The sequence below is a fragment of the Ammospiza nelsoni genome, chromosome 20, assembly GCF_027579445.1.
Source record: "Ammospiza nelsoni isolate bAmmNel1 chromosome 20, bAmmNel1.pri, whole genome shotgun sequence".
Classification (NCBI taxonomy): domain Eukaryota; kingdom Metazoa; phylum Chordata; class Aves; order Passeriformes; family Passerellidae; genus Ammospiza; species Ammospiza nelsoni.
In genome coordinates, this window is record NC_080652.1 from 6646654 (window position 1) to 6672320 (window position 25667).

A 25667-nucleotide genomic window follows, 5' to 3' on the forward strand; every position below is an offset into this window, starting at 1 on the left:
TCCGCTACTGGGAACGCCATCTGCCGCGGGCGGTGCCGGAGGCGCTCCCGGGCGATTCCCGGTTCCGGCGCGAAGCTGCGGCCCCGCCCCGGAGCCCAACGCGCACCCACCTCGCAGGACGCCGCCATCTTGCCGCGCCGCCTGTCACATGACCAAGATGTGAGGGCGTATCGGGGGCGTGGCTTCGACGGCACCACGTGACACCGGCGTGGTGGAAGGAGGCAGCCCCTGGGTCACGTGACAACGGAGCGAAGATGGCGGCGGGCGGGCTGAGCGCGAGGTGCGGGGCCGGGGCCACTGGGGCGGAGGGAACGCGGGGGCAGCGTGGGGGAGCCCCCGGCTCTCGCTGCGGGCGGACCCAGCTCCGCGGGACCGGGAGCCGAGAGGGGCCGGCGGGGAGGGGGCGCAGCGCGGGGCCGGGAGGTTTTAACTGCGGCTAGGCGCGCGCCGGGCTGGCCCCGCCCCCGCCTCGCGCGCGCGGTGAGGCCCCGCCCCCCGGGCTGGGGGAGCCTCAGGGTCTCTGTGGAAGCCTCAGGGAGCCCCGGCTCAAGGAGCGCAGCGGGGAGAGACTGCCGGCATTTTGTGGTTCTTCAGTTCTGCCGTGCGGGATCAGGGCTGGCAGCGCTCCCTGGAGCCGTTGCTTTGGCGGGGCCGGGGATCGGTCCGCGCTCCCTTCGCGGGGGTGCCCGACGGGCGCTCGGCCCTTCCCTGAGGCGAGGGGCGCGCCAGGGCCGGCTGCGCCTCCCGCGCGGCTCCTGGGACGTGCGAGTCAAATCCACACGTGGAAATGTGTAACGGAAGGGCTTTAATGAATCCCGTGTTCAGTGATCATCTTAGTTCGGTGGTTTCGTATCTCCAGAGCACGTTTTTTGTCATTTATTACAACGCTTTATGTTCTGGAGTTTCCCTAGTGTCTAATTTTTATTAAATTAGTGACACCACTGTTACTCGTCGTCCTGTACAGAGAGCTTTCCTTCCTTAGCTGTCTTGGAGCCTTATTGATGAGGGGACAACAAACCACGGTCTGTTTTATTCCCAGAGGGGGTTGTGAAGGAGTGAGAAGTAGGTGGGCTGGCGTTGCTAGGGATTTGACAATAAGTGAAAGAAACTGTGCACGACAAATAAAGGCACTGATCTGACATGATCACCGAACCTGGGATTGATTCAATAGCTTCTTTCACATTGCTGTTCAATTCTTGGTAAAATTCTGGGCCTTTGGGTGCTCTGTGTGGCTGGAGAGGTTCATGGCAGAGAAATGCACACAACCAGTCAGGAATGAGCAGGGAGAAATTATACTGATGGGTGTGCTGCAAATAACAGGTGTTGTCATTAAGTGTCACCACATGGCAGAAGTCACAGATGACTTTCACTGCCACAGTGAGTTATTTTAATAATGTTATTCTAAAAATAAGGCAATGAGTGTTCTTGTGTAGACAGTCTTTGTGTGGGGAGTTGGGGTGTTTAAATCCTCATTTGTCATGTGTTGCTAGCAAATCATAGTTTTTCTAAATTAAATACTCTTTTTGGCAAATATCTTTTCTCTGGGCTGTTGTAGGGAGACTTTTTGAATGCATATGCCAGGGTCAGGGTGTGATCTGTAAATTTTTGTAGTGCAGGTTGGCTTTTCTGCAGAGTTCTCATGAAGAAATGAGAAGCTGAGTGTAAATATTCTGGTGCCTGTGTAAAGATGGTGCAGCTTTTCACTTCATACAATTTTATGCTCTGCTTAGAGTGGAGGATGAAACTGATGGAAAACTTTGTTTGAAGGAGAGCATTGAATGTAACAATAGAATATTGCTTTATGCTTTCATTTTCTTAGGAGCCTGAAATGTTCAGATAGCAAAATCAAATTGAGCTGGTAACCTGATATCAATGTGAAACTTTGATGTGAATTCACAGGTCTTGCTGTGTCAGTTGTCACCCTCTCTGGGTTTTCCCTTGGTTTTTCTAGGACATCTGAAGCTCATTAGCTAAAAGCTAATCTTCCTTAAATCACTTTTCTCACACTGCAGTGTCATTTGCTGCAAGTTAATTGCAGGTTTGAAAAGTGTAAGCTAAATGGAAGGCTGGAATAACATTAATCATTAAAATACTCTCCACCTTTTCCTTGTGTTTGCAGGAGCAGCAGAGAATTATGGACAATTCTGCTGGGCAGATCAGCTTTAAGAGAACCAGTAAGTTCATTCCCTGCAGAGCAGCTTTGACCATCGCTTCCTGGGCTCCATGGCCAAACACATCCTTTGTTCATCTCTTTGAATATTAGTGAAAATATTTTCTGCTGCTCTTCCTTCTTTCTCAGTGTGATTTTTGTTCCCATACCTCTGCTACTTGTTTATTCTTCCACTGCTTGTTTGCAGCTGCTGCATGAAGTGCCTGGAAGGGTGTATGGAAAAGGTGCTTCCTTTTCTGGAGTGGGCACAAGTGCTGCTGCCTGGATTGCCCTGGGGTGTTCATGTGTGGTACAACTGCTGCCTTATTTTGAGGGCTGGAGCCTGTGCTTTCAAGAATTTGCCCAGAATTTGGGAATCCAAATGTTTCTAAACCCAGTCCATTGCCTCCCTTTTCCCCACCTCCCTAGGAATGGGCAGTGCCCTGTTCAGTTCTGCATCTGGAATTATTCTGACCCACAGACACCTGCCTTGTGTTGTTCCTGCCTCTTTGTGCTGCTGGAATTTCTTTGCTTTGTTGAAGTTTAACAGCTCTAATATGTGGTACTGCACTTTGAGGAGTCTGTTCAGTGATGTTTGGTTCTGTTTTAGGCCCAGATTGCTGCAGAGTTGAACAAGCACTGGCAGAGGCTGTTAGAGGGACTGTCATACTACAAACCACCAAGGTACAGTCAGTGCCTGATTTTAGACATGAATCTCTAATGTGGAGTTTCCTGGCAAGTAAAGAAAGGTTACAGAATTTTGTATGAAATATTGAAAGGTCACTGGGGAAAAAGCAAATGTTCAGTTTAAACTGATAGAGTGGAGAACTTTGAAATTGTGCCTATTTAATTTTTTTCCTTGAGATTGCTGCCTTTTTAATGACTAAAATTTCTTTTCACTTTAGTACAACTTCAGCAGAAAAAATTAAAGCTGATAAAGATGTTGCTGCTCCACTAAAAGAGTTGGGTCTGAGAGTCAGCAAGTTTTTGGTGAGTGAAGCTGCTCTTGGATTATTTTTTATCCCTGGAATGCATTGTTACAGGATTCTGACACTGAAGTAACCTTTGTGATGTTGAGCAGAGAGAAACTTAAGGTCCTTTCAGTTCAAAGTAACCTAAAGGATGTTGAAGTCCATGTTGAGGCTCTAGGTCAAGCTTCCAAAGTGATGAGTGACTTTGAGATGCTGTGGTTTTCTTGGTCCTTTTCAGCAGCAGCCACCTGCTGTGGGTCTGAGCTGGATTCTTCCAGGAAAACTGCTCAGCTAAAAAACTGATGTCCCTTACATCAGTTGCCTTATTTGGCAATCCTCTCAATTTACCTGCAAGGTTCTGTTTCTTTAAGTCAGAAGTTTAAAGTTTGGTGGCTGGTGGTACCTTTATTTAAATGGCTGATGCTCCTTTAGCTGAAGTTAAACTGCAGTTCAGTGACATTAAAGCTGGTATTTGGATTTAAAAGAAGTGCTGATTAAAGCATCTGCCTGGTGCAAAAATATTCTTTTGGTATATTATTTGTTTTGAAGATAAGAGCTGCCTGAGTATTTGGAGAGAATCTTAATCTTTAATGAATTCAGCTGCCTTTTATTAATTTCAGATCATTTATCTTTCTTTTGTTCAGGGTCTGGATGAAGAGCAGAGTGTGCAGTTGTTACAATCTTATCTTCAAGAGGATTACAGAGGAACAAGAGACTCCTTGAAGGTCCATAGCTCCCATTTATGTTCTATTGACTCCACATCTTTCCTTAATAACAGTTGTTTTTTGATGCAAATGGTCACATGTGAATCCTAGTTTTGATTGGGAAATGGCTTTGTAGCTTTTCTTCTCCTGGAGCTGCATCCAGGCTTATCTCTTCTTGGATCTCTGCAGGAACTCAGCTCCTCTCTCTGTCACAGAAATATAGGAAAGCTACAGATTTGTGAATGAGAGTGGAGCTGAAAAATAAATACATAGTTAAAAATGAGTGTTTTGGCTTTGTGCTTTTGGAATCTGTCTTTCCAAATGAAAGAAAATTTGTCTTTAATTTGTTTTTGTAATTTTGTGAACATATATTTTGTCAGTAGGTATTTCTCCAGTAGCTATTTTTTTGTCATATTTTTTTTACAGACAGTTCTTCAGGATGAAAGGCAGAGTCAGGCTCTGATGCTGAAGGTTAGTAATTTCCATTTGTATTTTCTGGGGAAAAAATCTGTTGGCAGCAAACCTACTTTTTTTGTGGAAAATCTTGAAGTAATTTAAGTATTCCTTAAATAAAGGATGACTTTTATTTAGAAGGTGCTTCTGAATTGAGGGATGTGCATGTAGACTTGAAGAGGGTTAGTAATTGCTACAGAAATGCAGTTTTAGGCTTGATATTAGGGAATTGAGCTGGGTAGATGTACACTGCCATATTTTCCAAAGCTTGCAGATTTGTGTGTCATGACAAGATTGATGATCATTTCTGACAGAGGGTAATAGGGGTAAAAATTTCCAAGTTTGCTCATTTAACAGTGTAATTATAGACCTGTCGTTATGGCAATGCTTGATTGAGTTCTGTAACGTTTTTTAAGTCTTGGTTATTTTCCCCAAATTCAGAACTGCTCGGTTGAAATTCCATCTGTAATAACTCTGTATTCCTGTGGTGAAGGCCTTGGCAGTGGTTGGGAGAGGGAGGTGGCAGGGACTTGGGCACTGTGCCAGGTTGGTATTGGTGGCACTTTACATTCACAGCTCGCTGATTACTACTATGAGGAGAGGATCTGCATCCTGCGCTGCGTCCTCCACCTGCTCATCTACTTCCAGGACGAGAGACACCCTTACACAGTGAGTGCAGGACGTGATGCCATTGAAACAGGCTAAATATGGGAGCTGTGGGGTAATTCCTTGCTTGTGCAAAAAGCCCCACATGCATGTGAGAAGTTGATGGACTTGTTTCTTTTAGGCACAGTACTTCCAGTGCGTTGAAAAGTTGGACAAGGAGCTCGTTCCCAATTACCGCAAGCAGTTTGAAGCACTCTACAAAGCAGAGGCTCCTACCTGGGAAACACATGGAAATCTGATGGTATTTTGTTTCTTACTATCATTTCTCAAGCTTATAAAGTTGTTTCTTATATGTAGTGTATTGGAAAATATATCTGTACAAATGCAGTTCATCAGGACATTTCTTCTGGTCCAAGAAACATAAAATTTGTTTTCTTTGTAACAGAACATACTTATGCTCAGAAACAGTTTCATTAAACTTACTGTTCCTTGTAATAAATCTGTGGAGAGCCAGCAGAGCCATTTATGTGTAGTTGTTCATGATCTCTCTGGACCTAGAGTGGCTTTCATTGCCATTGACAGTGTTGCTGGCTGCACCAGCTGTTGAAATGCCTCCACACTTCTCAGTTTCTGACTGCTTTGGCTGCTCTGTGAGTTTGACATGTGATGGTGGAACTTTCCTTCATGCAGACAGAACGTCAGGTTTCCCGGTGGTTCGTGCAGTGCCTTCGGGAGCAGTCCATGCTCCTGGAAGTCATCTTCCTCTACTATGCATACTTTGAAATGGCACCTGAGGAGCTCCTGGCCTTTGCAAAGATGTTCAAGGAGCAGGGATTTGGCACAAGACAAACCAACAGACATTTAGTAGATGAGAGTATGGATCACCTCGTGGATCGTATTGGGTAAGTGCTGTGTGTATTTGTGATGTGGGTACAGAGCAAAACAATTGTTTTTCTCAGGAAAAAAATGCATTTATAATTAATGTCTGTTGTTCTGTGTGGGCCATGACTCAGAAGGGGGAATGAGAATCCTGCCATACCTCCTGATGGCAGAGAGTTTTAAAGGTGGAAAAGCTGTCTTCAAATTTCAGTGACCCTTTTTTGTCTGTTCAACCAGAAAAGGTAGTTCTGAAGATTGTATTTTTTCCTGTACCAGCATTTCAAGACAAAATTTGGATTATGTGCCATTCATTTATTGTAATTTCTTATTGCTTCGAAGAAAGATGAACAAAGCAAACTAAAGCTTTTTGACCTCTTATAGTTTAAAATAAAACCTCACCTAAATGCTCAAATGAAGTTACTGACCTATTTGTTTTTATTCTGCTGCTGCTTGTAGCTACTTTAGTGCTCTTATTCTGGTGGAAGGCATGGAAATTGACTCCCTCCATGAGCGTGCTTTGGATGACAGGACAGAGGAGCACAAGTTGGCCAACAATCAGCACATCCACCAGGTAAAACACTGGCAGAGTAACCAACCCCTCCTCAAGCCTAACAATACAGAACTTATTGTGATTATCTAGACTGTGTCTGTAAACTTCTGGTCCTTGTGCTTGTTGGCCAAGTGTAGAAACTGGCATCCACATACCATGAGAAGGCCGCAGTAAGCTATGTGCTTGTTGAGTATGAATTATTTTCAGATCTCAGTTATTTTGCTTTTGCTTTGTCTCTGTGCAGGAGATGGACAATCAGCTGCTGCAGTTAGGGGATGTCTCACATCATGCTCCAGTGCTTTTGGCCTGGGCTCTGCTCCGTCACACCATAAACCCAGATGAGTCCACAAACATCATCAGGAAGATGGGCAGCACTGCTATCCAGCTGAATGTCTTCCAGTATCTGACAAAGCTGCTGAGATCCCTCAGCAGTGGGGGCAAGAATGTGAGTTTCTTCAATTGTGCATATAAGCTTTTGAGGGTCTGACTGCTCCTGATGTACAGCTGTGATGGGAAGCAGAGACTGAACCAGAGTTCTTTTCAAACGTGCAGTAAAGCATGTTCTATCATCTTAGTCTTCTTTCAGTGAGGATCAGAAATTGAGTTGGAACAAAACAGATTGTTATGTCCAGAGAACTAAGTAAAGCTTTGTTAAGCAAGGAACTACATCTCGCTTGAGCAGAATAGACTCCAGTTAATCAAAGTTCTTGATTTGCCTTTATATGTGTATTTACCATTGTGGATCTTGAGTATTGGATGATTTAACTCTGCACTATTCTATGTATAGGACTTCAGTAGAAAACATGGTGTAGTAGGATAAACTGCTTTGTAGATAGAAGCCTGTGAAAGCAAATCCTTTTGATTCCTAGAAGTGTTGAGTGCCTTTTTCATTTTTTTTTTATTTTGATGCCTGCAAGGCATTTCTAGTGATAATGGTAATGGCAAGACTTCTACTGTCAGTGAAATATTTTGTGTTAATATGGAGCTTAACTAATGACTGCTCCCTGTTTTGCAAGGATACATAAAAAGTCAGTTACTTGGTGTGTAAAGCAGAGTTACACCATGTTTGTAATTCATATTTTTCCCATAACAGCCATGTTTATTCTGTCGTTGCAGTGTACTGCCAGCACAGCCTGTATGTGTATTTATGGGCTTCTTTCCTTTGTCCTGACATCACTGGAATTGCATACGTTGGGCAATCAGCAAGTAAGCATCCAAGAGCCTTTGCAGTTGTTACATAATTTAGAATTACCTGTCATAACTGATGCTAATTGCCTATTAAATTGTAATCCTGCATTTCAGACTGCAAATTTGAATAGCTTTATGCAAAAATGCATACTTTATGCAAATCTGTTATGCAAATTTGCTTTAAGCAAATTTGAAAGCTTTATGTGGCTTAGGGAGACCCAAATGAGTGATTTGCTGGTTTTCCTTCTGCATTTACACCATACAAATGTGGTAAACACCTCTACAGACTGGCAGATTAGTAATGAAAGTGCACATCATGCATTTGAAGTCCTATGGATGTGAAGCTAATTGGTGATCTGTTATTCCCAAAACAATGGAAATAATACAAACTCCATTCTGAGTTAGACTGGACATTTTACAGCCCTCTGCAGATATTGTGGATGTGTTTGCTGTGGCCAGTTCATTCATTATGAGGAGCATGGCTTTAGGTTGCGGTCTGGGGTGGGAGTCTTGGGTGTGTTTTGGATCCTGGAAGTAATTACATCTTGGTGGAAATTTAAATTCCAAAAATGTGGCAGAACCTGGTTGGAACAAAATCCTCCTGTGTGAAGTAGCTTTGATTTTTTCCATCCTGTCTTCCTTTGTAGGATATAATTGATGCTGCATGTGAAGTTCTGGCAGCTTCCAGCATTCCTCAGCTCTTCTGGAAGACAGTGAGTGTGTTTGCTGCTTGTTTGACCTACCTTGTTTATAACTATGACCTGATAAAAGGTTCCCTTTTAGGAAAGGAACAGGCTGGTTGTATTTGGTGAGTTGGTTTCTAGGAGGGCCTGAGGAGCAAATGTTCATTTGCATCTATCTTTGATTTACTTTTGCCCTTTCCTGCTTTTTAGGTACAGCCTTGGCTTTACACTTGAAAAGGATACTGGAACAAGTTTTAATATAGGTGATAGTTGATAGCAGGGCTGGGGCTGCAAGGATTGAACTAACTGCTGGCAAAAGCATTGTGCTTATTTTTTGTTGTCAGAATTAGGATGATATGTAATGCCTTACAGTCTTACTTCTTGCAGACTGCCTCATGCTTTAGTCTGTGCAAGTGTGATCTCCAGTCACTGGAGTGATACTTTTGTGCATGATTAATGTTATATGTACAGCTTAAAATAGAACTGTAACCTTGTGCTATACTGAGACCCTTTTAGCTTTTCTTTTTAGTAATAAGACATTTGTTCTCTGTTTCCACCACCAGGAACCTACTGCAGGTCTGGGTATTATCCTGGACAGTGTTTGTGGGATGTTCCCCCATCTTCTCACTCCTCTCCTTCAGCTGCTCCAAGCCCTTGTGTCCGATAAATCTACTGCAAAAAAGGTACAGGATCTCTCTTGGTGTTTGGGAGATGATTTATTTTGAGTCAGGGATGACATACTCTGTGATTCTTTCTTTCCATTACATGTGCTTATCTCAGTTGCAGTCTTAGATAACAGACATAGGCTTTTGTCTAAGAACAGTGGACATGGCTCCTTCAGAGTTGTGTGCTGTTGCAGGATGCTGTTTTCTGGCTTTTAGAAATCTTTTCAGCTTTAATGGCTGAAGATTAAGATGCTAATTTTTGGGTGTTACTTATCTGATTGATTAGATGAGACTTGTCTGAACATGAGGGTTGTGTAATAATTTTTTGGTAGGGTTGATGTATTAGAAGGATATTGTTGTACACCTCAAATAAACTTGCTTGATACTGGAAATGACCTGGTTGATAAATTTTTAAGGAGCTCTGGCTCTTTGGCTGTGTTGTTGAAGCTCTCTCTGATGCAGGTATACAGTTTCCTGGATAAAATGTCCTTCTATATTGAGCTGTACAAGCACAAACCTCCAGATGTGATCTCCCATGAGGATGGCACACTGTGGCGGAGACAGGCTCCAAAGCTCCTCTATCCTCTTGGTAAGGAAACTGCACTCACCTTTTCTTACTGAAATCCTTTGGGGAACTCAGCTCTTTCTTTACCTGGCTTCTAACTCATGGGTCAATTTGTGACTTTGTTTCACCTGCTTCTTCAATCTTTAGGACTAGGTCAGACAAATCTACGGATACCTCAGGGAACAGTGGGCCAAGTGATGCTGGATGATCGGGCTTATTTGGTACGCTGGGAGTATTCCTACAGCAGCTGGACTCTGTTCACCTGTGAGATTGAGATGCTGCTCCATGTTGTGTCAACAGCAGGTGAGACAGACTGGGAGTGTGAAAGAGAATAAATAATTATTAATTGGTGAAATTTGAGGTTAGTAGTAGGACTGAACAGCTCTGAGTGCATTTGGAGGAGCATGGAATATTATTCAGAAACCTGATGATGATTATTCTGTAAAATTCACTGCAAAAAGCCAAGAGCATGTAGTGTAATGAGATACACTTTAGATGAGGGAAAAGTTGAGATAGATAAACAAATCTTTTTTAATATGAGAGAGGGATGGTTTTGAATAATGCAGATATGTGGTAAGAGATATGTGCATTGTTCCAGGCTTGATTACTGCTGAAGTACAATTTTGTATTCTAATGTTTGGTTTTCTTTATCCAGATGTGATTCAGCATTGCCAGAGGGTCAAGCCCATAATCGATCTGGTTCATAAAGTCATCAGCACTGATGTATCAATAGCAGATTGTCTTCTGCCAATCACATCACGAATCTACATGCTCCTTCAGAGGTGAGTCCCTGACAGCAGAGGTTCCTAAGCAGACAGAGTGACCTGAATGATAGCTGATTACTTATTTTGCCAAGAGCTTTACAGGATGTGTGTCAGTGCTTGAATTCCCCAAGACTGGTGTTCAGCTCTCAAAACTGTTCTGGTTACACATAGGTTAATGTTTTGATACAGCAGAAATGCCCCCTCTTCTACTTCTTTCCTGAAAGGTGTGCAATTTTATCCCTTTAAAGGTAATTTTGATTAGTAGCTATATTTACATGAAACAGGGATAAAACATAGCATTAGAGCAGTAACTCACAGGTTTTAAAACAGTTGTAATTATTAGCTCCTCACAGAGTTAACTGCCTGGGAATTGATGTTCAGCTGTATAATTATTGTTTGCTGTGACAACCTGCTGTCTTGCCAGCCTTGCTCTGGCAGTAAATTGATCTGACTCAGGTGTGAGGGGGAGGTGGCAAGTCTAGACTGAAAGTGCTGACTCTGGTGTCTGTATTTATCTACTTAAATTTTATATATGTGTACTTCAGTGAGAGAGAAAGAAGCTTTTTGATTAAAAAACAGACTAGACCACAGGTGGCAGTGCTTTTTTTCATGCATGCTGTTTCTCTTTTGCAGGCTAACAACTGTAATCTCTCCCCCTGTGGATGTTATTGCTTCTTGTGTCAATTGCTTGACAGTCCTGGCTTCTCGGATGCCAGCCAAGGTGAGGAAAGGACCTGCTGGTGAGAACTAGTACATTTATATGTAAATCAGAGGGAGTATCTGTGCCTTTTCTCTTGCAGGTTTGGACTGACCTTCACCACACAGGGTTTTTGCCATTTGTTGCCAACCCATTGTCCAGTATGAATCACATGATCAGGTATTCCTGTTCCCCACTCCATTTTTTTTTTTGCCTATCCAATTCATAACATGCAATAAGAACTTTTTGCCAGTGTGCAATCTCTGCACCTGACATCTCTCACTCATGTCAGAATCCTGCTCTTCATGTGATGACCTCTCTTGCTCATTTCACAGTGCAGAGGGAATGAATGCTGGGGGCTATGGAAACCTTTTGATGAGCATGGAGCAGCCCCAAGGCGAGTACAGTGTTACCATCTCCTTCCTGAACCTGGTAACAACTCTTGTCCGGGTGAGTCCTGCTCGAGTGCTCTGGGCTGTTATGATTGAGAAGTGAAAGTGATCTCAGCCATGTCTGAGATCAGTCTCTTTGCAGCAGGGCTTTCTAAGTAATATTTGCTTAACTCTCCCTTCTGCACTGCTGTTTGTGCTTTCTGTGATGTGATTTTTAGAAAAAAAACCATTTTGACTTGTCTCAAATGACTACAAAAGACTAGAAATTGCTTGTAAATCTATGTTCCATGGTTTTCTCACACTTCAAAGACAATAAGAAATATCTTCCTCCATAAGTGTCCTCGTTCCCCTCCTGGTTAAATAACATTTCTGTTTCTCCTAGGGACAACTTGGTAGCACCCAGAGCCAAGGCCTGGTGCCCTGCATTGTGTTTGTTCTGAAGGAAATGTTACCAAATTACCACAAATGGAGATACAACTCTCATGGAGTGAGAGAGAAAATTGGTAAAGATATTAAAAGCGGGGGAGAAGGGGAAAGGAATAAAAGGGATCACCTGCCTTCTTTTTCTAGCAGCTATTTGGGATTTGCATTGTACAACTCCTGATATTGTTAGGTGCTGTGATTTGTTGGAAAATACAAGGAATGAGGCAAATGTTTTCAAAAACTTGAGTAGTCCATTTCATCTCTGTTTTAGGGTGCCTAATTCTGCAGCTGATCCATGCTATTCTGAACTTATGTCCTGAAATGGATCCTCGCAGCAGGTAAGACAGGTGAGAGGTCTCACACCTGCACTAGCCTGGTTTACAGTGCAGGAATCACTGTCATCTTGTTTCAGTTTTTGAATTCAAATGACTAGGAGGGAGCTGGCATAGCTGTGTAGTTCTAGTTTCAGCTCTTTGCTGCATTTCTGAGTACAGGAAGGGTAGCAAAAGATTAGGGACAGAGCAAATCATGTTGGTTTCTAGAACTTCTGGTAGAAAAAAGAAACGAGGGCATAGATTTCTTGGGACAGAGTGTCATCCACTTTCCTGTTTGGTGTACTCTGGTGAAAGTAGAAGGGAGAGTAAAGGAAGGGTCAGTGGGGGTGTAGAAATGAGGTTACTTTGTGGTAGTTTTCTAAATGCAATGTGGCAAAATGCCTCAAGTGCTCCTGCTGACACTGTCCTGTGTTTGTGTCACAGCAATGCCCCCAGCCTGCAGTCCTTGTGCATCTTCAGCCTGGCCAACACAGAGGCAGGGCAAGCTGTCATTAACATCATGGGCATTGGTGTGGACACCATTGACATGGTCATGGCCTCCCAGTCCAGCAGGTGAGTGGGGTGTGCCTGTTTGGGCAGCTTTCTGTGTGCTGGTTCTGAGTGAAAATGTCTTGTAACTCTGATGGAGTTTCCTCTGTGAATGTTATAAAATAATAAATGTTGGTTGTGAGCGCAGTTCCTTACTTTGGTTTCTCTTTGGACATAGTGATGAGTCCCAAGGCCAAGGGCAGCTGCTGATCCAGACAGTGAAGTTGGCATTCTCCGTTACCAACAACGTCATCCGGCTGAAGCCCCCGTCCAGCGTGGTGTCACCCCTGGAGCAGGCACTCACTCAGCATGGTGGGTGCTGCCTGGGGCATCTGCAAATGGCACTGTGTGTCTCATCACAAACACTGGTTAAGGTTTCCAGGTTACATAAAGTGGTTCCTACCCATGCAAGGATGCCTCTTCTCCCTCCTCTAAGGCATTCTTCCCCTCTGGGACAGCTTTTAAAGGATTATTCAAACATGGCTTATTGTTTGCTGCTTTGTAATGAGGTTATTGTAATTACAGAATATACTAAATCAGTTGCTGTTAATGCCTCTGGCTAGACCCATGCCATGTTCTTTTGGGAGACCAACTTAGTTCTCATCTTCTGCTGTGGAAATCATTTGGTAAATAGTTACATCTTGTTGTTTCTTCTCTTTCATTTTATTTGTGTTCTCTCCAGGTGCTCATGGGAACAACCTTATTGCTGTCTTGGCCAAATATATCTACCACAAGCACGACCCTGCACTTCCACGCCTGGCCATCCAGCTGCTCAAACGACTGGCTACAGTAAGATAAGACACATCAGTGCTCCTTTGCTTCTCCCCTTGTGACTGATTCCACCACTGAAATTTTTTCAAATAATCTCCTCAGGCTTTTTTTGTATCAGGGAGCTTAGTGCAAGTCAGTTGAAGCAGGGTGGACTGACATCTGTAAGTTAATGCACATGAAAAATCATCTAAAAGATCCTTTAGTTTTTTAATGTGATCTGCTGTTTCAGGAGTCACTCAGCACTCACTGGGAGGCATCCCATTAGTGGGGTTTTTTCTGCAAAGTATTTGCACCTCCAGTTGTTCTCTTCCTAATTTTTGAGCAACTTTCTCTAGTCACACTCTTAAACACAATTCCTAGACCTTCCTACCTGGAATTGTACCATCTTACTGAGAAGAGCATCCTATTTAAGTTTTTATTGGGACCTTTCAACTTTTAGACTTCTGGACTTGGTAAAAATAGACTTTAGACTTATGAAGCCTTCTACACTTAATCTTTTTGTCTGCTAAACATGAGAATATTTGTAGCTTTCTGAAAGCATATAAATCCAAATATTGGCTCATTTATTTCAAGAAATACAATCCCAAAACAGTTTTTTTCTTTATCTTTTTTATTTCTTTTGTAACCTTTGAGAAATAGGTGAGGATAGAGTAGAATTGCTCAAGAGGAAAGTTTGGATCACTTGTCACATTTCTTCCTGCCTAATGACAACTTACTTTGATAGATTCATAGATCCAATATTAAGTATTTTTGAGTTTAAATACAATCACCTTTTAAGCATTAAGCATTGTGTTCAGCATGTTTATTTTTCCCTCTGGTGCTTGTTCCCATGGGCAGGTTGCTCCCATGTCTGTGTATGCCTGCCTGGGCAGTGACGCCGCTGCCATCCGCGACGCCTTCCTCACCCACCTGCAGAGCAAGATCGAGGACATGCGCATCAAGGTCATGATCTTGGAGTTCCTCACAGTGGCAGTGGAGACACAGCCTGGCCTCATTGAGCTGTTCCTCAACTTGGAAGTGAAGGATGGCAGTGATGGGTCAAAGGTACAATAGCAGATACTTGCCCAAGGACTCACTGGCATTTTTTTTGTAACCCGATGTGCTTAATGTAAAGATAAATGCAGGTTGTGCTTGTGTTTAATGCGTGTGGTGTTATCCCAGTTTTGCTTTTTCCTATAAACCAAAGAGAAACTTTCCCCAGTATTTCAAGGCGGATACTGAGTTAGCAACAGAGCATCAACAAAGACCAAGGGTGCCTGTGAGCTGCTCTCTTCACTGCATGTGCTGTTCTTTAAGCAACCTTAAAACTTTCATGACACTCTGGCAGTGAGAAAGATAAAGATTTGTGTACAGTGGACAATATAGTTCTCCAGCATTATAGCCTCTTGTTTCCTTTTGCTTTAGGAATTCAGCTTGGGGGAGTGGAGCTGCCTCCAAGTGGTGTTGGAGCTGATTGACTCCAAGCAGCAGGAGAGGTACTGGTGCCCTCCCCTCCTGCACCGCGCCGCCATCGCCTTCCTGCACGCGCTGTGGCAGGACCGTCGTGACAGCGCCATGCTCGTGCTGAGGACAAAGTGAGTTGTCAAGGCATTTCCCTTCCTCTTTTCCAGAACACTGTTTCTGTGGTTTATCAGACTTTTCAGGGACATTTGCATCTTAGGGTGTGGTGAGGGTACGCATTGTGTGGGCTTTGAGTGTGGAAGATGAGAAGCCCCAGTGTGTCAGAATCAAATATATTTCTGCTTCTTTTATACAAAGCTAAATAAACTTGTATTTATCAAAGCATATTTTCTGCAAAGTTTGGTACACTCAAAATGCTGCTAGGCACGTGGCATGAGGGAGATAACTGATAATACTTTTGTTTATGTCTTTTAGGCCAAAGTTCTGGGAAAATTTAACTAATCCTCTCTTTGGGACCCTTCCTCCGCCTTCTGAATCATCAGAGGTGAGTTACATCTAAACAAAATGGATTTATGTACTCCTCAGAAGAGGTTCTAAGTGATGTGTGTGGCCATTCCCTCTGCTTCCAGCTTCCTAAAGGGAGCTGTGACCAAGTGGGTTAAATACAGGCAGAAGATGAAGTGAATGCTGTCTGGCTTTTCAGAGACTGGGCAGCCATGAGCTGCCTTTTGAAATTCTCTGCTATTTATTCACATATGAAACAAAAATAGCTGTGTGGCAGCTGTGGTGACACTCACTGTAGAAGGTGTGTGTCTGAAGTCTATCCATAATTTGCGCTCAGGCTGACTGGTATCATGGAGGAATTGATTAGGTTCTTGTTCTTCCTTTCTGTGCGAGTTATTTCCTTCATTCTGAAAGCCCTGTGCTCTCACTGAAGAGTTCAAACTCTGAGCACAGTATTCTGTCCCTATTGTCACCAGTCTGTGGTTAAAATGGCATAAGTATTGCTATTGTGGGAGAAATAAGTCTCCTGCAGAACTGGAGTATCAGCCAATCCCAAGTGGATGGGTAGGGATAATTTCAGTTACCCTGTAGAACTCAGATTTTGATTTTTTTTTTCCTTTTTTTTTTCTTCATAGCTCAGTGTCTTGGATACCTGTGCCTTAATAATGAAAATCATCTGCTTGGAGATCTATTATGTTGTCAAGTGAGTCTTTGGTAGTCTCTCCTTGATCCCTGTGCTTGTTAGTCACATAAACTGTGTGTGTTAACTCTTGATACACCATGTGGCCCTATGTGGGCAAAGCATTTGTAATCCTGTGAAAATCTGGGGGTGATTCATGAGCACATGACAAACATTGGAGATTCTTGCAATCACTAATTGCAGAAAGACATTACAATTCTTCTGCAGCCTTTAGGTGGGAATGTATCAGTATTTTCCTTGTATCCTGAAATAAGAATATACAGTATTTATTAAAACTAATTGTCAACTAAACTGAATAAACCTGTAGTGGTTGAATCACATTTAGTAGTTTTCTCCCACTTGATTTTCTTTCCTGAAAGTAACATCTGTTTCATATATTGAAAAGTCAGGATTAACTAAAATTTGTTTTAAAAAAATGATAGATTTTCTTCAAGGATCATGTTTATCCTTCATATTTGATGCAAAAAGTGAGATTCCCTGCACAGGTCAAATATGTGGAATAACATTCACTTGCAAGCTGTGTCCTTGACTTTCCTGAATCTCAGAAGTATATTTTCTGACCCAAGAATAACTGAGGATAACTTCTCCTCTTGGTTTGGCCAGGGGCTCACTGGACCAGTCCCTGAAAGACACTCTGAAGAATTTCTCCAGCAAGAAGCGCTTTGCCTACTGGTCCCAGTACGTGAGGTCCCTGGCCCAGCACGTGGCAGAGACCGAGGGCAGCAGCTGTGCCTCCGTCACCGAGTACCAAATGCTCATCTCAGCCTGGAGGATGCTGCTCATCATCTCCACAAGCCATGTAAGGGCTGCCTCCTACCCTGCATGAGAGGCTGAAATGAATATTTTGAGCAGTACAATGTCAGCAGCTTCCTAGAGCCAGCTGAGCAGAATTCACTGTTTTTTCTTTCAGTTTTGTTGTGTGTGTGAGCACAGTACAGGTTGGTGTGAGCATGGTGCAAGAGGTTAGAGTGGGTGGTGTTTTGCTGTTTGATCATAATGAGCATATTGCCCTCTCAAGGAAGGAGGTAGTAAATAATTTTTAGAGGGTTTCTAAGTAATTTTGCAACCTTGACAAGCTTTTCCTGTGTCGAGTGCAGCAGGGATGCACCATTAAGCAATTAGTCATTACCAGCTTCTTGTCAATGGTAATGTAGGACTGAAGTGATTTCTGTAAAACTCAGCAGTTATAATATTGATGGATTCTTAAAGTAACAAAACAGTAGACTGATTTTAGCACCTTTTGTTGTGCTGATTGATCTTTATCTTTGTTGATTTAGGCTGATATCATGCATCTGACTGATCCTGCAGTTCATCAGGAGTTGTTTCTGGATGTGCTAAATGGCACCAGGGTTTTGGTAGGTGTCATTTCCTATTGGTTCTTTCATTTCCTAATTGCTTATCTTCTTTGCACTATTCCTACAGATGCTTGTAATCTTAGGTTTTTTAGATCCTGTGAAAATGGGCTGAAACAGAGTCTCTCTCTCTATGAACTGATGAGCTGCTTAAATCTTTATTTTGTATGTGTCATTCTTGTCATTACTAAATGACTCTGTGAGGGTCCTGGCTCTGGTCCCCTCAGTTCTGCTGAAGAACAAACCTGGTCATTTGGTGCTGGTGCTTGGGCTGAGCATTTCTGAAGTGTTTCTTTCTATCTGTGACTGTTCGAGCTGTAACTCTTCCTGTACTTCTCCTTAGCTCCAGGTTCCCATGTCAGTGCCCTGTCTGCAGCTGGGGTCTATGCTGTGTACCCTTCTTCTGATCCTGCTCAAGCAGTGGAAAAGGTAGGTATTTTGTTTGGGTATTTTTTAGTCACTGCTAGAAATAAAAACTTTGGAGGTCATGTTTAAATAAAAATTTGGGGGATTATGTTGAAGTGTTTTGCTCTAGTGAGAATCCCTTAGTGATCTGGGGAGAAAACTGAAGCCTTATCATGGAATTCTCTTTTGGCATGTCAAATGTCTCTTGGTTGTTGCTGAAATTGTGAGAAATCTGTGGTAGCAATACAATTAATTTGGTTTCCTGCTTGCTGGTGAGAAGTAGCAAAAGAGCTTTTGTGATAGTTAGTCCTGCTTTCTCACTCTCATTCTCACAATGAAGGGAAAAAACATTCTCTCATTCTGTGGAATGTCTTTAGTGAGATCCAGATGGTGACTTAAACTTTACTTTCAAGAACTGCTTATGTTTTTAGGGGTCATATAACTTATGATCCACACAGCTCATTCAAGCCAGTATATTTATTGAGGGATCTTGTCTAATCTGAAGAGCTCTCCCTTTTTGTTGTCAGCGAGTTGAGTTCTGTGGATAAAATCATAAACTCCTTGACGCAGATTCTGGAGGGAGTACTACAGGCAGATCAGCAGATGATGGAGAAAACCAAAGCCAAAGTGTTCTCAGCTCTTATCACTGTTCTGCAAATGAAGGAGATGAAAGGTGAGGTGGTGCATGTGCAGGTGTTGAGGTGCCAGGGCTGAACACTCCTTACCCCCAGCATGTGCAAGATAAACACGTGGTGCTGGTAATAGTGCAGGGTGCTGAATGTAGTCACCAGCCTGGGGGACTTCTCTCCTCTTTTCTTCCCTTCTTTAGCTAGTTTTGGAAAGAGGTGAGGTTTATCATTCATTCACTCTGTCCATGTCTTCCCTTCTCTTTTCTTTCCCTGACAATAACCTCTGTTTGATCAGTTTAGTTCCTGTGTGTTTTTGGAGATAGCTCAGTGGATGTGTAAGTCAGGCTCTCTCAGGGTGACTGTAGAGCTTAGATTCTGCCATGGATTCCTAGTTAGAGATAACAAAAGACCCAAACACAAGAAAGAGTACATTTTTGTGGTTTGTTACAAACCACAGAAACCAGTCTGGTCATTGTCGCTTGTGGGGCCTCTGGCAGTGCAGTGGCACTTGAAGACCCTCAGTGAAATCTGGGCAGTATTTCTCTGTGCAACACATACAAAGGCAGCTGTGATTAAAAGTGTGTCAGGTTACTTGTCTGTGTTCCTTGTCCCATTGCTTTGGCTCTGCAAACTACTTTTTGAAAAATAAGTAGTAAGTGGAGGATTGGTTTAAAGAAAACAATTTTAATTGTTTTCTTTGCTGTTGAATTTGAGTTTCTAATCATGGTGGTAAAAGGTGGGGCAATTTATTATAGTGGTTTTGATAAGAATGTAGTATTTATATGGATTCAGAGACCATGGACTGCACCCAGTCTGCATAGGCTGATTGCAGTCTGGAGCAGTGGGTGGGAATTGCTGTGGTGGAATAATCTGTCCATAGTAGTGCTTGATTTGTGTTTTGACATGTCATGAGTTTATATGACTTTGTATGACAAAATCTACATGGTTTTGTTACTGAGATGAATATAATCCCTTAATATGTCCTCCTAGATGTAGACATCTAACTCAGTCACAGCTGCTCTCATTGTTTTGTAGGTTTTGAAATGAGAACAGAATCAATGCTAATTCCAGGAAATGTGGCTCAGTGATGTTACCAGTTAAACTGGAAAGCCGAGTACAAGGCCTGTCTGTTAACTGGTGTGTGTTGTGTGTGTCACAGTGAATGACATCCCCCAGTACCCCCAGCTGGTGCTGAGTGTGTGTGAGACTCTCCAGGATGAGGTCATTGCTCTCTTGGACCAGACCCGGCACAGCCTGAGCGTGGGCGATGCCGCGGACGACAAGGACAGCATGGAGACCGACGACGCGTCCCGCGTGAAGCACAAGGACCAGCGAGATGGGGTAAAGGGCTGCTCATCTGCTCTGCAGGCTTGTCTCTTCTCTCTAGACAAGCCTTTCATGGTACTTGGAACAGCTTTCCTTTGTAGCCTGCTGCCTTCAGAGGAAGTTTCAGCAGTTTCTATATCAGAATTTTCTTGGCTCACATCAGTCTGGGAAGTTGGCTGTTGCTGCCTCTTCTTCAGGTGTGCACTAAAAACATTGTCATGAGTGCTGATACAGCCAAGAGGTGTACAGAGTATAATGTGAGGGATACCAGGAGCCTTCATCTGTGATTCTGAGAATGATTGAACTTTAGGTGGTGGTAGTAAATGCTTTTGAGATTTTTCTTGGTACAGCCCTGTACCTACCTACCTTTCCTTGTCACTGCAGGTGTGTGTTCTGGGTTTGCATCTGGCTAAGGAGCTTTGTGAGGTGGATGAAGATGGAGATTACTGGTTGCAGATTACTAGGAAAGTCCCTGTGCTTCCCACCATCTTTGCTGCACTGGAGATCAGCCTGAGAGTTAAACAAAACCTTCACTTCACAGAGGCCTCGTTACATCTGCTGCTGACCTTAGCAAGGACTCAGCAGGTGAGAGATGCAGAGAAGTGAGAGTGCATGGCTGTACACTTTAAATAGGAAAAGTCTGTCTCATTTTTTATCTCATTATCCTGTCTGTGATGCAGCTGAATGATGAGCTGTAGATAAAGGGATATTTTTTGGAGATTGGCAAGCAGCAGGTCCTGTATGTACACCTGCTTAGTGTGCCTTGCATCCATAGTGGGATGTCTGGGAAAAGCTGAGCCAGCCAGACCTGTCATTTAGAGCAAGCACTTTCACTGAATGGATTCTGCAATGCAAATACTCCTCATTAAACCAGCATTGAGTGTTGGAACCTGCTTCTTCATTAGTTTTAATAAAGTGTTACTTATCTATTTCAAATTCAACTTATATGGGGCTTTAAGTGAAAATAAGATTGTTCCAAGCCCCTTTGCAAGGATTATGTACATACCAGAGCAGGTGATAAATGGAATTTTGAGTACAGTTATGCAGGTTTGATTTCCCTTTTCTTGATGTTGAACTTTTAACAACACAGAGGTGTGTGCAGATGAAAGTTCTGTAAAAGGGTGGTGACAGTGCAAAGAACTGAAATATCTGCTGCAGCACAAGTCTCTTCAGTCTCAGAGAGCAGAGGCACAGATTCCAACTGCAGTCTGTTCTTGCAGGGAGCAGCAGCAATGGCTGGAGCTGGTGTCACCCAGAGCGTCTGCCTGCCCCTCCTGAGCGTGTACCAGCTCAGCACCAATGGAGCCATCCAGGTGGGTGCTGCCTCCTTCACTCCAGCTGGGGATGCACCCAGAGAGCTTCCCATGCCCTCTCAGGCTGTGGCTGGAGGCTGCCAGAATGGTGTGGAGGGGAAGTAGTCACTTGTTTTTGTGTGTGATTTGTTCAGACTTCTGCCTCATCCCGGAAGTCCCTGGATGCCCCCTCCTGGCCCGGGGTCTATCGGCTCTCCATGTCCCTCATGGAACGTCTGCTCAAAACACTCAGATACAACTTCCTGACAGAAGCTCTGGACTTTGTGGGTGTCCATCAGGAGAGGATCCTTCAGGTGTGTCACAAACTGCCCCTGTGCTTCACTTGGCTCCTCTGTTCCAACAGCAGTGGAGATGAGTCAGAAAGGGCAAATGCACTGAAAAGTCACTGCTGCCTTGGGCAGGGTTACAGTGGAATGTCTGTGAGAGGAGGATGGGATGTTACCCCATCTGCCCCTTATCTGCCGTGGCCCTGATTTACTTCTCTCTCCTTCCCAGTGCCTGAATGCAGTACGGACTGTGCAGAGCTTGGCCTGTCTGGAAGAGGCTGATCACACTGTTGGCTTCATTCTTCAGCTCTCAAATTTCACAAAGGAGTGGCATTTCCACCTGCCACAGCTTATGAGAGACATGCAGGTAGGAATCAGGATAATACATTGTCTTGGAGTGCAGGGATTTGGTTGTCTGAATGGCACAATATCACTTTGTTATTACCACTCCTTTAATGGGAATTACAGCTGAGGTTATTTAACTGCCCATTTTGTCAGTACCTGGTCTCAAGTAAGGAAATATAACTGTTGGGAAAGAAAGAAGTGGTAGCTTGGTAAAGTAAATTGGGGAATTCGATGACTTAATTTCAGTTCTTAGTGCCAGGTGATTTCAAGAAAATACTGGGAAATTAAGAAACTGTGTGGATCCTTTATGATCACAGTGCTATGTTTGGATTTTCTAGCTTCCAGCAGTGGCAGTGAATAGACAGGGTTTGAGATTTCTCCCTGACTTTATTTCTTTCAGGTGAATCTGTGTTACCTGTGCCAGGCCTGTACCTCCCTCCTGCACAGCCGTAAAATGCTCCAGCACTACCTGCAGGTGAGGATCCTACACCAAACTTCACCATGCTCCCTGTTAGAAGGGGACATTAATCATTATAAAGAGTCTTGGATGTTGAATGGATTATTGATATACTTCATGGTGGTTATTGACACCCATCTGTAGTTAGAATTTGCATTTTTCACAGCCAAAAAAAAAAAAAAGTGCTGAGATTAGTCTGGACTCTGAAAACCTTTGGACTGTGTAAAGCCAGTCCTAGATAACCAGCAGCCTGTGCTGAGTAGCCTGCTGTTACAAAGAGACTGCATTGCTGTAGGACTCTGGAGTCCCATTAGTTAAGCCACTGTTGACCTGGTGTCCTTAATTTGATTTAATTTGTTAAAGGGAGATAGTTCTTGTTCTTGGGACATCTTCAGATGCACGAGGTGGAGATGATGCATTGCTGCTGCAGAGTTCCTTCAGCATGGCTCAGGCTTGGTGTGTTGATCATTCTTTTTCCTGAGTGTGGAATCCAAACAGCCTCTGCAGCTGCCTCCCTGCAATGCAGTGTCTCCCCAGCCCACACCAACTGAACATTCCCAGCAAGTGACAGACTTTGGGTGCCTTATTTCCTCATTCTCTTTGTTCACAGCATTTTTTTTTTCTCCAAACATTTATCTTAGTGCGAAATAATCCCATCTGTATCCAAGGCTTTCTCTTTGCTTTCTCCGCAGACAAAAAACGGCGACTCCCTCCCATCCAGCGTCACTCCCCGCGTGCAGCGCAACCCCCAGGCCTCCTCCAAGCCCCCCAGCCCCGAGTCAGAGGCAGCAGAGCAGAAGGCCCTGCTCACAGTGCAGTACAGCCTCCTCAAAATCCTCAGCAAATCCCTGGCTGCCCTGCGCCACTTCACCCCTGATGTCTGCCAGATCCTCCTTGACCAGGTGGGTGCTCCAAAGGGGAGTTCCCAGCATTTCCAGGGATATTCTGGATGTGTGTGCCTTGCTTGATGCAGTGACCCCACCTGTCTGCTGCTCTGCACGGAGCAGGAAGGCAGGAGAGAAGGAATTTGCTTTGGGAATCAGGCACTGCACAGTGGGAAGACTTGGCTGAGCTTTTGTGTGATCTGCACAAGGCTGTGTGTGTGACCTTACTGGAGCAGACAATAACCCAGTTGGGTTGTACCTTCAGTATATCATTCTACAGGAAAAATCCTCTTGTCACCCTCCCATGGTGGTGTGATCCAGTGCCTGTTCTCCAGGTTCAGAAAGGGAAGGTTTAATCCTTGATTCTGGCAGTGTCCTGCTAAGTGTTGGGTAGGGAATGTCCTCCTGGGCCCCTGGGAGCAGCCAGTACTTTGGTGTGCCAGTGATGGCAGCTGTGAGAGGAGAGCTGTGGAGTCTGATTGTGCAGTGCTGTGCAGGACACTTTATTGCTCCAGCTGCACACCTGAGACTTGGGAAATTATCACAGTGCTTCTATTTTTCCATATAAAAAGTGTGAGAAGGGACTAGGTATTCCTGTTCCTATGGCAACACCATCCTCATGGCCTCCTGGGTCTCACTTCTCTGTTTCTCCACAGTCTCTGGACCTTGCTGAGTACAGTGTGCTCTTTGTCTTGAGTTTCACCACACCGGCCTTTGACTCGGACGTTGCACCTTCCTTTGGGACTCTCCTTGCCACAGTCAACGTGGCCCTGAACATGCTGGGAGAGGTACTGGCCCTTCCTGTGTCTGGGAGCACAGCAGCTGCAGTGATCCCAGAGTGCTCCTTCAGCTGAGACTCTGAAGAGCATGAGCAGTTCTTTCCTATCTCCTGTCTCTAATACCTGTCTTTTTTTCCCTTAAAGATGGATAAGAAGAAAGAACCTTTCCCTCAGGCTGCAGGGCTGAATATGCAAGAGGGAACCAAAACCCTCAAGTAAGTTTCCGGTCACTTGGTGTAGTTACAGCCAAGCAGCAGTCCCAGCTCCTCAGATCAGAACTGAAGTTTAGAAGCATTTGTGTATCTTTGTACATCCCTTAACTATTTGACCTGGAAACCAGAGTGTGCTGACCCTTTTGGCTGCTGCTGATGTGTGTTTCTGTGCTCAGGTCTCTGCTGATGTTTACAATGGAGAACTGTTTCTACCTGCTGATCTCGCAGGCCGTGCGGTACCTGCGGGACCCGGCCGTGCACCCGCGGGACAAGCAGCGCATGAAGCAGGAGCTCAGCTCGGAGCTGGTGAGCGCCTTGTGCTGTCCCCTCCCTGCTCAGTGGGTCTGTGCTGCCATTCCCCAGCAGCACTGAACAGCCTCGGGCTGCTCATGGTGCCACATTGCTGTGGGGCTGCGGTGGAAGGAGCTGACTTGCTGCTCTCTTTGCTTGCAGAGTACGCTGCTCTCCAGCCTGTCCCGGTACTTCCGCAGGGGAGGTCCCTCTTCCCCTGCCAGCGGGGTCCTTCCCTCTCCCCAGGGAAAGTCTGCCTCCAAGCTGGGTCCAGAGGGGCAGGAGCCCTTGTTCCAGCTGGTGCAGGCCTTTGTCCGGCACGTGCAGAGATAGATCCCGTCCTGGCCCTGCCTCCCTTGTCAGGACCTGCAGCGGAACAATTCCCATCCACCACAGAAGGCGTCACCTTTGGCAGAGCCGTAATGAGGACTGGGAAGGGAGGGAGGCCAGGTGTGGGCAGTGGTGTCACCTGAGCAGAGAGATCCCATGGAACTCTTGCCACCCAGGAGCAGAGTGAATGTAAGGAGAGCCCAGCTGGCTCCCCATGACCAGCCCACGTGCACATTCTGCTCACCCGGTCTGCCAGAGCATCCTGGCTGGGTACAAGCACTGAACAGTCAAAACCTTTATTTTTATAGCTTGTACCTCAGCTGGGGAAGCTGTGGCTGGGTGGAGAGAGGAGATGCTTTCTGCTGGGCATTAACTCTGCTCCTAACACAAGGTGCAGCCTGCATCTCCTGTGTGGAGTCCAGCTAAGGCACACCCAAGGGATCAGCCAGCAATTCAGAGACCATCTTTCTACTGCTATTTTTGTACTGAATGGTTCCAGGCACGATGGTGTATGTGTGCTCACGCCTTCCCTGCACCCTGCAGTCTGTGTGTTGTGTGTGTTTCTGAAGAGCAAGGCCTCACTTAAGGTTTTTACGTCAAAATTCCATTGCTCCAGTCTTGCAGTTTTTTGTAACTGTGCCCTATTTATACTGATATTAAAACCTTTATAGACAGCAGTTGTGTTCATGGGTTTGTGTTGGACACAGCAGCACCAGTTCTGCAGTGTCTGTATTCTGCAGTGGTAATTCTTTGAAATCCCAGCTAGTGTTGTGACTTCTAAGTGGCAAGCCAGAGGCTGTCTGAAATGATTGTAATTAGAGACTGATTCCCTGGGTTCCCCACACCCACTCCCTTTCTCTTACTCTCCTGTTGGGGAGCTCGTGGGAGGTTTGAAAGGAGCAGCACTATGAAATACTCCTCAGGGATGATTCCCCTGCACACTGAAGGTGCAGCATGTGGTGTAGCTCTAGATCAACAAACTCTTTGAGGTTCTGAGCTCAGTGTGTAGTAATGACAGTAAGAGAAAATCAGTGATTAGTGCTTAAAATACAGCCTGAAATCTAGACAGACTTATCTAAGCTAAGAAATCAAATTTCAGTGTAGCTGTGAGCTAATAACCTACCAGTTCTTTCCTAAATAGACACTTGAT

The 25667-nt window shown here is 44.4% G+C and overlaps 1 protein-coding gene across 1 annotated transcript; it reads left to right on the forward strand.

The window, feature by feature from the left end:
• Positions 1 to 243: 243 nt before the first annotated feature.
• On the forward strand, positions 244 to 25175 carry NUP188 (nucleoporin 188). The gene is made up of 44 exons (XM_059486604.1): positions 244 to 280; positions 2120 to 2174; positions 2760 to 2833; positions 3055 to 3139; positions 3765 to 3845; positions 4251 to 4295; positions 4854 to 4946; positions 5065 to 5184; positions 5574 to 5785; positions 6219 to 6333; positions 6557 to 6757; positions 7429 to 7518; positions 8148 to 8213; positions 8747 to 8866; positions 9311 to 9437; positions 9561 to 9716; positions 10069 to 10195; positions 10811 to 10898; positions 10978 to 11054; positions 11210 to 11324; positions 11649 to 11769; positions 11961 to 12027; positions 12448 to 12576; positions 12731 to 12864; positions 13235 to 13341; positions 14161 to 14367; positions 14728 to 14897; positions 15199 to 15268; positions 15864 to 15931; positions 16532 to 16727; positions 17206 to 17283; positions 17624 to 17709; positions 18213 to 18358; positions 19474 to 19655; positions 20025 to 20225; positions 20861 to 20953; positions 21088 to 21246; positions 21449 to 21586; positions 21965 to 22039; positions 22714 to 22923; positions 23562 to 23693; positions 23829 to 23899; positions 24073 to 24202; positions 24350 to 25175. Exons 1-44 carry the CDS (start codon positions 255 to 257, stop codon positions 24518 to 24520), a joined length of 5214 nt encoding a protein of 1737 aa, XP_059342587.1. The 5' UTR covers positions 244 to 254; the 3' UTR covers positions 24521 to 25175.
• The last annotated feature ends 492 nt before the right edge of the window (positions 25176 to 25667 follow it).